Source organism: Festucalex cinctus, chromosome 13, assembly GCF_051991245.1.
Source record: "Festucalex cinctus isolate MCC-2025b chromosome 13, RoL_Fcin_1.0, whole genome shotgun sequence".
Classification (NCBI taxonomy): domain Eukaryota; kingdom Metazoa; phylum Chordata; class Actinopteri; order Syngnathiformes; family Syngnathidae; genus Festucalex; species Festucalex cinctus.
In genome coordinates this window covers 25916332-25930132 of record NC_135423.1, presented here as the reverse complement: position 1 = coordinate 25930132, position 13801 = coordinate 25916332, and the positions used below count along the sequence as shown (strand labels likewise).

Here is a 13801-nt window from a genome sequence, read left to right as displayed (position 1 = left end):
GACCAATTTTCAACTGGATCCCTTCAACGAGCTCAGCGCAGTAGCTAAAAACGTAAAGTATGACATTTATTGTTACCACTAGGTGGCGCTATATGTATAGCTGAATTTTATCATATAGATGTTTTCAGGCCGTGACTATTACATTGCCTGAGAAGTTTGAGATTTTTTGGAGCTTGAACATGGGAGTTATTAAGCATTTGCTCTTTCTGGACAAATGAAATTATAAAGGCAATATTTGATGCCCTACCCCCGTCATATAGTATTTCAAAAAGGCAAGATGTTTTGCCCAGTTGTTCTCTCAGGTCTTGAGATGATAAATGCCAAGTTTGAAGTCAATTGGATGAAAAATGTTTGCAAAGGGGGAAAAAGCATGACCACAGTGAATGTGCCAAAATAGGCCAAAATTGGACATTAAAAAATTCATAGCTCACTTCCTGTACATTTTAGCTACATGGTCCCAATAGACTTTTTTGTGCGTCTCGGGGTGCTACACGTGCCTGCCAATTTTTGTTGCTCTAGCTCAAACGTGCCGGGCTTGGTTTTTATTTTTCTACGCTAGGGGGCGCTATCGAGTCGCATTGTTATGACGACTTAATAATCTAAAAATTTTCGCCGGGCCTGAGGAGTGTGCAAAGTTCGGTGAGTTTTCGTGAATGTTTAGGTACCCAAAATCGCGATCGTTTGCGGAGAATAAAGAATAATAATAATAATAATAATAATAATTTTTACAAAAACAATAGGGACCTCGCAGCGGTCGCTGCTCGGGCCCTAATAATAATAATAATAATAATAATTTTTACAAAAACAATAGGGACGTCGCAGCGGTCGCTGCTCGGGCCCTAACTAGAGCTGCAAGCAGCTATAAAGGGCCCTCGCAGCCCGGGCCACGTTGGGGTCCTTGCACGTTGGGGTACTTGCACGTTGGGGTACTGGCACGTTGGGGTACTGGCATATTGGAAGCAAAATTTCTTTGAAAATGGCAAAATAAACGTTTACATGTAGAATATTTTTTTTTGCCAGTGTCTGTCAAGCTCAACGGATTTTGGTGATTGTTAAGACCTGCAAAAATCAGCGTCCTTATTTATTTTTAGGCAATGAGTTGCCCTGATTGGTATTTTTTTGTAAAAGTGTATATACACATCATCGCTCGTTGTACTCATTGCACAATGTTTACTTTTATTGTCCAAAGGGGCAATCAAAAATGAATAAAACAAAATGGAAACGTACATACGTTTGGATCGGTGTGAAGCCAGTGAACAATTTGAGTGGTGGAAACTAAAAGAATATTCATAAATGACTTAGTTATCACACTTAGAATGAGTGTACATTTTTTGTACAAAATACCGTATGTGGGGTATTTATTTTATTTTTTTTATATAAGCCTCAAGGGCTAGGTGGCGCTGTATTTATAACTGAATGTTGTCATAGAGATACCTTCAGGCCTTGATTATAAGCATACATGTCAAGTGTGGGATTTTTTTTGGAGCATGTACCGTGGAGTTATTAAGCATATCCTTCATTCACGATATTGCTTTTAATGTCCATAGAGGCTATCAAAAATAAATAAAAATATATATATATGTTTGGATAAGTCTGATGCCAGTGAACATTTTGAGTGGTGGAAACTAAAAGAATATTCATAAATGACTTCGTTATCACACTTAGAATGAGTTTACATTTTTTGTACAAAATACCGTATGTGGGGTATTTTTTTTTCATGCCTCAAGGGCTAGGTGGCGCTGCATATATAACTGAATGTTGTCATAGAGATAACTTCAGGCCTTGACGATAAACATACATGTCAAGTTTGGGATTTTTTGGAGCATGTACCGGGGAGTTATCAAGCATATCCTTTTTCATTGCGAAACACAAATTTTGATGCCCCGCCCTCATCATATAGTATTTCGAAAAGTCAAAATTTTTCCCCCTGTCGTTGGCTCAGGTCTTGACATGGTCCAGGCCAAGTCTTAACTCAGTCGGATGAAACGTGTAGGAGAGGTGGGCAAAAGTCTGCCCCCTGTGAATGTGCAAAAATCGTCAAAAATGGGACATTCAAAAATTCGTAGCTCACTTCCTGTTCATTTTAGCATATGGGTACAAGAGACTTTTTTTGTAGGTCTTGGGCTCCCTCATACACCTAAAAATATTCGTCGTTCTTGCTTAAACGTACAACCGGGGCTGCTTCATTAAAAATTTCGAGGGGGCGCTATTGAGTCATTTTTGTAAAAATAGCACAATCAACAATAAAATATTGCTCATTTTACCAGGCCAGATGTGTGTGCCAAGTTTCAGGAGTTTCTGTGCATGTTTAGACCCTCAAAACTGGCGTTGTTTTCTTGGCGAACAGCGCTTAGCCACGCCCACAGCAATTCGCGAAAACTCACAAACTTCGTGTTGTGACATCATGAAGGCCGAAACCCTCATCTGAGCAAATATGAGGTAGGTCCAGTTAACGTGTTTGGAGAAAAACGTAGAAGAAAATTCGTAAGAAAAAAAATTGCCACTGGGTGGCGCTATCAGTAAGATTAAATATAAGTTAGTAGATGTCTTTAGGGCTGGACTCTCATCAAATGTGTGAAATTTTGAGAAGATAGGATCATCTCGGTCAAATTAATGCAGCTTTTATTGTCACGAAAAATCTTCAGACTTTGCGTCACCGTAGCGGCCACGCCCTTTGGTGAAAAGTTACAATATTCGGTGTGGGGCATGATCAACATCTTAAGGCTTTTCTGACCAATTTTCAAATGGATCCCTTCAACGAGCTCAGCACAGTAGCTAAAAACGTAAAGTATGACATTTATTGTAACCACTAGGTGGCGCTATATGTATAACTGAATTTTGTCATATAGATGTTTTCAGGCCGTGACTATTACGTTGCCTGAGAAGTTTGAGATTTTTTGGAGCTTGTACATGGGAGTTATTCAGCATTTGGTCTTTCTGGACAAATGAAATTTTAAAGGCAATATTTGATGCCCCGCCCCCGTCATATAGTATTTCGAAAAGGCAAGACTTTTTGCCCAGCTGTTCTCTTAGGTCTTGAGATGATAAATGCCAATTTTGAAGTCAACTGGATGAAAATTGTTTGCAAAGGGGGAAAAAGCATGACCACAGTGAATGTGCCAAAATTGGACATTAAAAAATTCATAGCTCACTTCCTGTACATTTTAGCTACATGGTCCCAATAGACTTTTTTGTGCGTCTCGGGGTGCTACACGTGCCTGCCAATTTTCGTTGCTCTAGCTCAAACGTGCCGGGCTTGGTTTTTATTTTTCTATTCTAGGGGGCGCTATAGAGTCGCGTTGTTATAACGACTTCATAATATCACATTTTTCGCTGGACCTGAGGAGTGTGCAAAGTTCGGTGAGTTTTCGTGAATATTTAGGTACCCAAAATCGCGATTGTTTGCGGAGAATAAAGAAGAAGAAGAAGAAGAAGAAGAAGAAGAAGAAGAATTTTTACAAAAACAATAGGGACCTCGCAGCGGTCGCTGCTCGGGCCCTAATAATAATAATAATAATTTTTACAAAAACAATAGGGACCTCGCAGCGGTTGCTGCTCGGGCCCTAATAATAATAATAATAATAATTTTTACAAAAACAATAGGGACCTCGCAGCGGTCGCTGCTCGGGCCCTAATAATTCTTACAAAAACAAGAGGGACCTCGCAGCGGTCGCTGCTCGGGCCCTAATAATCCGATCGAAAAACAATAGGGACCTCGCAGCGGTAGCTGCTCGGGCCCTAATAATAATAATTTTTACAAAAACAATAGGGACCTCGCAGCGGTCGCTGCTCGGGCCCTAATTATTACACTCCACAATTACAAAATTGGCATAATTGTAAACAAAAATAAGATTTTTAATACTACCCGGTAATTTTGAGTTGTTTAAATTTAATATATTTGCACCTTTTTATTTGAAAATGACTAATTTAATCAATTTTGTTTGGTCCAAAAGGAACATTCATAATTATAGTGTTTCAAAGAAATTTATTTGTCTTTATATTTTTTACGTTTAAACATTTTCTTGTTTTGTACCAAAAAATAAATGATTGTCCTAATCATGATTTCAATTACCACCAAATTAATCGTGATTCATATTTTCTTCATAATCGAGCAGCCTTGCATTGAAGGATGAGGTTGCTAATCATTTTCATTAATGTTTAAGTAAGTTCATATTTGGAGAGCTAAGATTTTTATTATTTTTTTTAAGGTGGAACGGTGTAAAAATTAGGAGAATCAGTGTAATAGATGACAGAAAGTAGGGCTGTGCAATTACAAGTGGCGTAATCGTAAACAAAAAAAAAAAGATTCAATTTATATATTTGCACGTTTTTTTTGTATTTTAAAAATGATTAATTTAATAAATATTGTTTGGTCCAAAAGGAACTTGCATAATTATAGTGTTTCAAAGAAATTTATTTGTCTTAATATTTTATACATGTTTAAGCATTTTCTTGTTTTGTACCAAAAAACAAATGATTGTCTTAATCGTGATTTTAGTTATTATCAAATTAATCGGGATTAATGTTTTCCTCATAATCGAGCAACCCTATATTTGAAGGGTGATCTTGATATTGATTTTCATTGTTAATATTTAACATTAGTTCATATTTGGAGAGCTAAGTTTTTTTGTTGTTTTGTTTTTAAGGTGGAACTGTGTAAAAATTTTAGCTGCAATAGAGGGCCGAAAGCACAATTAATTTGTGTATGCACCTTTCGGCATTCGAAGAACAGAATGGTCGCTAATAATCAACCAATAATTTGTAAACATGATCTCCTTCCTGCGTGCAGCTCTACGTGGACTACGCCGACCTCTTCGTACTGTCCGAATGCAAGCTGGCCATCGTTCACTGCGCGGGACACTTGGATCCAATTCTGGTGCAATCGCTTTGGCAGGAAATCATAGAGAAAGGTCATTAGTCCTGCAACACATAAAAGCTTGCATGATGCTTTCATCATTTGTTGATTTTGTTGCTGCCAATCTTTGTCTGGCAGAAATTGATGACACGGAGGGCAGGAATCCCGCGGACAGGATGCGAACCCTCCATTTGAAGCTGTTGTCGCTGGGCAGAATCTATGGGGGAGAGCCGCGATATTTTCCATTAGGTTAGCATTCAGCTTTGGTGCGATGTATGATGATAGCAGTATAATTAAAATTATAATAATTTCTCGTCCCTTGCGAGTTGCCAAAGTGTTTGTCATGATAAGCGGCTTGTTCAAGCGTGTCCTATCTGTGGACTCGCGCCATGGATTTCACTCCCTACTATTACAGTATTATTATTATACATTCTGTGTGTAACATGTTATGTCTTTATTATGGGTGTTAAAATTATCGCGTTATCTCGTTAACTAAAAGTGCCTTTAATGGCACTAAATTTTTTAACGCTCGATTAACGACCGCTTCCTTATTTGGAAAGCCTCTAAGAGAATTACAGTCACGAAGCAGCAGAAACGTCCACGTCAAAATTACCCAATAGAAATGCACTGTACTGCACTGAAGCTACAATACACAATGTTTAAGGGGCAGAATGTTCGAGTGGAAGAGCCATTTGAACGGTGGAGCACTTCCACCAGTTCCCTGCTTTGACAGAACGCACTCGGTAGCACCAGTGTTAGCGATTAGCACAGCAGCATAGCTGCTACAGTTCTCCTAGAGGGCGCCAAGTGCCGATTGGATGCCGTTTTGTCACTTGGAGTGACTCCAAGCCACTTGATCTTTTGATGTGAGATGTATATTATTCAACAACTCCAAGAAAGTCTACCATCGACTTCTCTTTCGTTGCAATAAAGCACCGTCGGGTTAAAGTGAAACTGAAAGTACTATCGATGTGTTGGCTTGAGAGCGGCTTCACGGTGCATCCGCGAACTTAACAAAATAAAAGCGTCGACGTCGTGAAAAGGCGTCACTATAACACAATTTAGCAGTAATAAATTAAATTATACTGCATATAATTGTGGGGACTGGCGTCAAGGTGTATTTTACAATTTTAAAATGTGCAGAAGATCGCAAGTTACTTCTTGTTTAAAATTAAGTAGCTCTTAATATGAAAAGTACACATCGATCGTTTCTGGTTTGCATGCAGTGAAGAAGCATCATTTTACAATGTGCATCCTATTGAACTTAAAATAAAAGTCTTCAGCAAAGGAATACACTGACACAATTTTGCAGTAATAAATTAAATAACAATGCATATATTTCTGGGGACTAAGTTGTATTTTACAGTTTTAAAAATCTGCATAATTTCACAACTTACTTCATGTTAAAAATTAGTCAGCTCTTAATATGAAAAGAAAAATGCACTGAGCTGTCACCATTGTCCCACAAATGCAATTATGCCATGTTGTCGTGAAAGAAAAATGATCAACACAAATCAGTCGCACTTGTTTTTTGTTTTTGTTTTGTTTTTTACATATTTTAAGTGTTTTTTTTTTAAATTTAATTATTATGTATCAATGACTAAAAAATTAAAACATGTTTAAATTAGGAAAGAAATGTACATTTTATTGAAAATGTAGATATATGCTGTCCGGTAGCCCTGCTGCGCTGGCCCTGTCCGCCTGTCGGGGTGCCAGATGGGTGGGGTGGAGGGGTTGTGGGGGATTGGGAGGGGGGGTGCTGAGGGGCGGGCGCACCACCTACACCCGTCGGGTTGGAGGAGGCCCCGCTGGTCGCTCCTCTGACTCACCTCACTAGTTTTGCACTATACACTTACACTGTAAATATACACATAGGACACACAACATATTTCTTGGTGGGGTGGGGAAAGGTGGAAACACCGTCTTCACCCTTCAACTCCCCTCCAATTTTAATGCACTTCACATCCAAGGGGAGGGGTAAGTTGGGGTGGGGAGCCATCAGGGGGGATAGACTGCAGTGCCTGGCAGCGCTGTGGTCCCCCCATCTGTGTCCCTGCCCCACCACTTTGTCCCTCTATTTCCTTTTTTAATGCACCACACACATACACATTCATTTTTTGGGGGGGATGCGGGTGGATCGGAGTAGGGGAATTTTTTTTTTCCCTCTGCTCCATCTCACCTGCTCCCACTTTTAATGCACCACACGCACACACTGGGTGGGGCCACATTCACGGTGTAAGGGTAGAGCTCGCCAGTCGGCGAGCTGGCGGACTCAGTAACAGGGTTAGGTGTCACTAGTACGCTGGTGCGACGACCGGGGCCTCTTCCCACCGGGCTCGGTGTTCTGGTGTTCCGCCCCTCCCCCGGTGCTTCCTCCTCTGCTTCCCTCCTCCCGCCGCTGTGTTCCTTCCACACGGCTGGAGGTGGGGTGGGCACGTCTTCCCTCTCTGCGCTGCTGCCCGGTGCCGGTTTCCGAGGGCGGGGGGGGCTCGCGGGGGGCGGGGTTCGGGGGGGGCTGGCGGGGTTGGGTGGTGGTGGTTGGGGGGGAGGGGGGGGAGGTATGGGTGGACGGGGGGGGGGGGCGTCGGGGTGTGTTCGGGGGTTTGGGGGCCGGGGGGTGGCGGAGCCTGGGTCGTGGTGGGTGGCGGGTTTGGGTGGGGTGCGGGTGGGGGGGGGGGGGGGGGGGGGGGGCTGGGGACCGGTGGGGCGCTGTGGGGGCCCGCCGGGCCTCGTTCTGCGGGCCTTGGGCTCGGGGGTGTGGGCCGGGGCAGGGGTGTTCCGGGCTTCTGGGTTGGCTCGCCGACCGGTGTCCGCCCGGGTAGCGTGGGGGTGGCCTTGGTGCTGCCGCGGCTCAGGGGATTCCGGGGGGGGCGGTGCTCGCTTTGCTGGGCCGCGGTTGACGGCTTCTTTCTTTGGTGGCGGTTCTTATACATGCCAGATCCATCACACCAGCATCTACTGAACCTCAAACAGAATTCGCCTCTCCCTCCCACAGCCCGTTGAATCAGTGGGTGCTGGTGTCTGTGGATCTCACTTTGCTTTATCTATCCTTCCCTCTTTCCTCTCTTTAGTTTTTCCTCTGGTCACTTGAGATCTCCTCAATTTGTTGGAAGTTTGAGGTTTCTGGGGTTGGCGTAAGACTCTGGTTTTGTAACCACGCAGGAGGTGTTTGGTTGGTGCTGGATTTCACTTTGATGGACTGGATGTACTGGTTTCTATGGATCTCACTCTGCCTCATCGATCCTTCCCTCCTTCCTCTCTTTAGTTTTTCCTCTGGTCTCTTGAGATCTCTTTAATTTCTTGGAATTTAGAGGCTTCTGGGGTTGGCGTAAGACTTTGATTTTGTAACCATGGGGAAGGCAGGAAGTGTTTGGTCGGTGCTGGATTTCACTTTGATTTATCTTTCTTTTCTTTTTATCTTTTCTGACCTTTTCTCTGGTCTCCTGACCATTTGAACCTCACAACTCTGGCGAGACTCTGAAGTATCTGGTTAAGGTGAAGGGTAATGGGATTTTTATGAGGTTTTAGGTGAATTAATGAGTATAAATTTATACGTATTTGCACGCACACGCGCACGCAAACGCACGCACACAAACGCACACATACACGAAAAAAAAAAAAAAAAAGAGAGAGCAATGATGATAAGACGTTGAATCGGTAAGACAAAAAAAAAGAAAGAAAATGTAGATATCAATTGAGGTATAAAATGTGCGATTAATCGTCAGTTAATTATTGAAGTCATGCGATTAATTACGATTCAAAATTTTAATCGACTGACACCTATAGTTTTTATAAAGTGTACTCGCCCATTACTACTGAAAAGTACAGTGTATTTTGTGTGTTTGCAGAATTTCTGGTGATGATTCTAGAGCACGAGGTATGCCGCCTCAGATGGGATGTGGCCTTCGTCACGTTCACCTTGCAGAAGATCGGGGTGCCGCTCGCCTGTCTGCTGCAGGTCTACGACCGACTGTACATAACCATGGTACACCGCCGCAAATCACAGCTACGAGCCGGTTAAGTTATGTCAAAAATAAATAGAAGTATATATGCATAAGCTTTGTCCGTTGTAGGATCCTTTCTGGCAGCAGCAGAACAGGCCGCTACACGTGGTGGAGTGCATCAAATTTCTTCTGACAGATTGCGTGCGAGAGGCAGGCATAATGCCCATGGATCAGAGGTAAGCCGCTTCAGTAGCAGTTCAACATATGGCCTTTAGAGGAAGCCAAAGCGTCAAATGTGTGTCGACTGTCGTTTTTGTTTATGCACTTACTGTGTCTAAACTTGAATTAACGTTCAAAAAATAATAATCTTTTTAGCTTGAAAATGTGCAGTCTTGAAAATATTCAACTTTAGACATTATCCCTTGGAAAATATAAGACTTTTCTTGTAATATTGCAACTTAAATCTAAAAAAAAAAAATTTTATTTTGAAAATGTGCAGTTTTATTTGCATATCATTACAACATTAAGCAATGAAATATACATCTTTTTATCTCACATATACTTAATCTCCTATTTTAACTCTCAAAATTGACTTACTTCTCAAACATATGACCTTATTCTCGTAATATTACCAAATTATCAGACTTTTTTTCTCAAAATTATAGATTTTTTTTTTCTTCGATATACAACTTTATTTTGGCAATATTACAAATTTATCTTTAAAAATTGTTAAAATTAGAGTGTTAATGCATTAATTTGAAGTTCCTTTAATGAATTATGAAATTACTGTATCAATTACTAAAAAAAATGCAACCATGTTTCTATTTGGTTAACATTTCTTCCCACTTTTATGTTTAGAGTATGAAAAATTGGGGGAAAAAAATATTTAATTTTACATTTAGATATAAATTAAGATACAAAATGTGCAATTGATTTGTGATTAATTGTTAGTTAATTATTGAAGTCATGTCATTATGATTAAAAATGTTAATTGCCTGACACCTCTAGTTGTCGCTCAAGGATATGACTATTCTTATAAAAGTAAGGCTTAAATCGTGAATTAACAACTTTTATCTATATGTAATTTTTCCTCATAATTTTACAACCTGAGTCTCAAACGTATACTGTGCTGTTTCTTTCGAAAACATTTTGAGCTTACTTCTTGAAGAATATGCATTATTTTTCCTTGAAAATACACAACTTTACACTAAAAAATAAGACATATCAAATATTTAAAATTGCTTATAAAATTCTTGAATCGCAAATCTGTGCGGGGAAATGGATGATTTTTTTTCTTTGTGTGTGTATTCTACTCTGTCTACTCATTCCAATTGCCAACGAAATCGTTCCACTCCGCCTCAGACGCCCTTTCGTGCAAACGTGTCTGGACTACGTCTACCAATACCTGACGGATCTGAACGCCCTCAACCCCAGCGCCTACATCGACAACGTTATAGACGAATTCTTGTCTCTGCGGACCAAACTGCGTCAATGTATCTGACGGTCGCCAGACTCCCTGTTGTCTTTTTTCGATTAGCCGAAACATCTGTCACGTTTGTACGGTGGGGACAGGATTCAGGTATCAGTCAGCGTTACGCACTATTCACACAAAAAAAAGGGATGACATTTTAGGACTAACCTAAAATGAACAAACAGTTGGAGTTATGCATTCAGAAATTTAGCCAAGGTCAGATTAATTTCGCCTGTAATGTTTGTTTTAGGTTCACCCAGAAATGTACAGCAAAAGCAAAATATTTCTCACTTGTGAATAGTGCGTCTTCTTATTTTGTAGTAAAATTCGAAGTATGACTTTACCTTACAACATAATGCAAAGATATGACTGTAAAGGGAACTGAAGACAGCTTTTTATTACTTCTTTAATGCTTAATTGTGTTCCAAAACACAACATTGAAATGTGTGTAAAAATAGTACAGACACTCCTAGCGGTTTTATTATTATTGTTTTTTTTAATATGTTCATGAGGCTGTTTTTTTTTTTTTCTTTTCTTTTCTCCAATTTCCAGCCTCGCTATGGGGTAGCGGAAGAAGCGGGACGTGATTTTGCACATCAGTTTGGTTCCGGTCTGGGTTGCGATCGCACAACCGAGGGGCACAAAGTCAGAAGCGCAAGTATTTTGACGCAGCCCAACACGTCGCAAACCGAACCGGAGCCAAACTGATGTGCAAAATCACGTCCCGCCTCTTCCGTGGCATAATACCCCATTGCCCTCCCCGCGACAATCCGTTCATCCGTGGTGCTCATAACGCGACACCACAGAGGGATGTCACTTCTTTGTATTCTTGTAATTATGTTTAATTAAAAACAGTACTCGATGCTTGCCGTACAGTCATCACAAAATGCTGCAATTGTTGTTGTCCTTTTTTGCAATTAGCTGCCTGCGCTGAAATGTTAGCCTGGTCATGGTTATTTAATTCAATCTTGGCGTAATAACCTTATTTATTGATTGATTGAATTTCTATTTTATTGTTATTATTATTAATTCAATCTCTGGTGTAGTAACCTTATTTATTGATTGATTGATTTTTTTTATTGTATTATCTGTTATTATTGTTGCTGCACACGTAAATTTCCCAGAGGGAGCCATTCCAAAGGGATCAATAAAGTCTAAGTCTAAAGAAGTTTGATTTTGATGTTTTGTTGATTATTATCAATGCATCATGCATTTAAAAAAAAAATACTTTTATAGTTTATTTTTTTTGCATGTGCATCCACAGTAAATTATTTTACAAAATTTCAGTATGTAGTACCACTGCACACAGTGAAATATTAAATTTTATTATAATTTTGAAGATTACAGCAAAACCAAACCATTCCGTGAAATTTGAATAACAAAGATTTTCAATGTGAATACTTGTATAAGTAGATGCATGTGCTAAATGTAAATGAAAAAAAATTCTTACTTAGTAAATGTTTGAAAACAAATGAAAAGTTTAGCCGAGCCGCTGTGGACAGGTGGCACCGAAGTATTCTCCGCGTTGCTTTGCTTGCTGCTTAAGACGACTCCTAGCCTGGTTAATGATAAGTATTTTCATCACATTGTTACCCACTTAGTTTTGTATCGTCTGCAGTGGCTTAGACATCTATAGCACGTCCTTTGTTGATTATTCTAGCTTGCCTTGTTGTTTGTATTGGTGTCCACGACTCGTTACGTGTGCTTTCCGTTTATCCTTTTTCTATTTTTGCCTTGATGTAATTTATCGTGCACTTTGCTACGGAGCCCCTAAGGTGACATGGTAGGGGAAAAAAAAAAAACTGCGTGCCCTCGCAAAAAACTTTGCGTTCTCTCGCAAAGATTGCGAGGCGTTTCCTCGCAAAGATTGCGTTCCCTCGCAAAGATTCGCAAAACAATCTTTGCGAGAGATCGCAAAGATTGTTTTGCGAGGGAATGCAAAGTTATTTTTTTTTTCGCCTACCATGTCACCTTAGCCGCGCCGTAAACACTTCAATGTGCACAAAAGCGACGAGGACGTAACGTTTCTAAATATGAAACAAAACAGTGGGGAAGCTTTCCCAAGCTCCGCTCGTGCGTTTGCCTTCCGACTTGTGCGCAATACACATCTGTGTCTGCTGGAGTTTCACACCAAGTCCCGCTGTCGCAATGGCTGGGACGCCACAGAGTGGAGATTCCTCTGCATTTTATGACAGATTCGGGAAGTTCAATTTAATTCAGAAACACGAAACAAAGCCGGGGGGAGAGTAAGTTCATCACCATGGCAATTAATTATTGCCAATTAGCACCGGTGTCGGCATAAACTCGCCAAAACACAACGGCCATGCGCTTAGCGAACAGTGTTTTTGTTTTTTTTCTTGTTTTTTGTTTTTTTAAGTTATAGTTGAAGAAACACACTCCTCAATGTCAATTATCATTTATTGACAGCGATGAAGGAGCCCTGCAGAGGCACAAACATATAATGGCTTATAAACTTACACAAAACAGGTGGACAACATTAAGAATTACCACCGAACTGATAATCATGCATTAAACATGTAGACTTACATGAATAACGTCAGCAGCTTAATGAAACATAAGATTGGAAGCACTGTAACAAAATGTCCTGTCTGCAGCATAACAAAATGGAGAACTGCTGCCGCAAGGCAGTACAACAAACTTTTTTTTTTTTTTTTTTTTTTTTTTTAAGAGCTCAGAATTGTTCATTCGGTAGTCTTACCGATTCAACGTCTTGTCATCATTGCTCTTTTTTTTTTTTTTTTTTTTGCGTGCGTTTGCGTGCGTTTGCGTGTGTGCGTTTGCGTGCGTGCGCGTGCGTGCGTGTGCGTGCGTGCAAATACGTATAAATTTATACTCATTCATTCACCTAAAACCTTATAAATATCCCATTACCCTTCGCCTTAACCAGGTACTTCAGAATCTTGCCAGAGTCGTGAGGTTTAAATGGTCAGGAGACCAGAGAAAAGGTCAGAAAAAAAAAGAAATAAAGAGAAAAGAAAGGTAAATCAAAGTGAAATCCAGCACCGACCAAACACTTCCTGCCTTCCCCATGATTACAAAATCAAAGTCTTACGCCAACCCCGGAAGCCTCTAAATTCCAGCAAATTTAGCGAGATCTCAAGAGCCCAGAGGAAAAACTAAAGAGAGGAAGGAGGGAAGGATCGATAAGGCAGAGTGAGATCCATAGAAGCCAGTACATCCAATCCATCAAAGTGAAGTCCAGCACCAACAAGACCCCTCCTGCGTGGTTACAAAACCAGAGTCTTATGCCAACTCCAGAAACCTCATACTTCTAATAAATTAAGATCTCAAGTGACCAGAGGAAAAACTAAAGAGAGGAAGGAGGGAAGGATAGATAAAGCAAAGTGAGAACCACAGACACCAGCACCAACTGATTCAAGGGGCTGTGGGAGGGAGAGGGTACTTCTGTTGAGTTTCAGTAGATGCTGGTGCGACGGATCTGGCATGCATAAGGACCACCACCAAAGAAAGAAGCCGTCAACCGCGGTCCAGCAAAGCGAGCACTCCCCC

At 40.7% G+C, this 13801-nt stretch overlaps 1 protein-coding gene across 3 annotated transcripts in view; it reads left to right on the top strand.

The window, feature by feature from the left end:
• The window catches only part of LOC144033241 (nuclear pore complex protein Nup155-like), a 245897-nt gene extending 234459 nt beyond the window's left edge, over nucleotides 1–11438 (top strand). For all 3 annotated transcript variants that reach the window (XM_077541207.1, XM_077541208.1, XM_077541209.1), the window contains 5 exons: nucleotides 4790–4910; nucleotides 4994–5104; nucleotides 8704–8840; nucleotides 8929–9035; nucleotides 10162–11438. In XM_077541207.1, coding sequence (XP_077397333.1) covers nucleotides 4790–4910; nucleotides 4994–5104; nucleotides 8704–8840; nucleotides 8929–9035; nucleotides 10162–10300 — 615 coding nt within the window. In that variant the 3' untranslated portion in view covers nucleotides 10301–11438. The remainder of the gene's footprint in view (nucleotides 1–4789; nucleotides 4911–4993; nucleotides 5105–8703; nucleotides 8841–8928; nucleotides 9036–10161) is intronic.
• Nucleotides 11439–13801: the final 2363 nt, after the last annotated feature.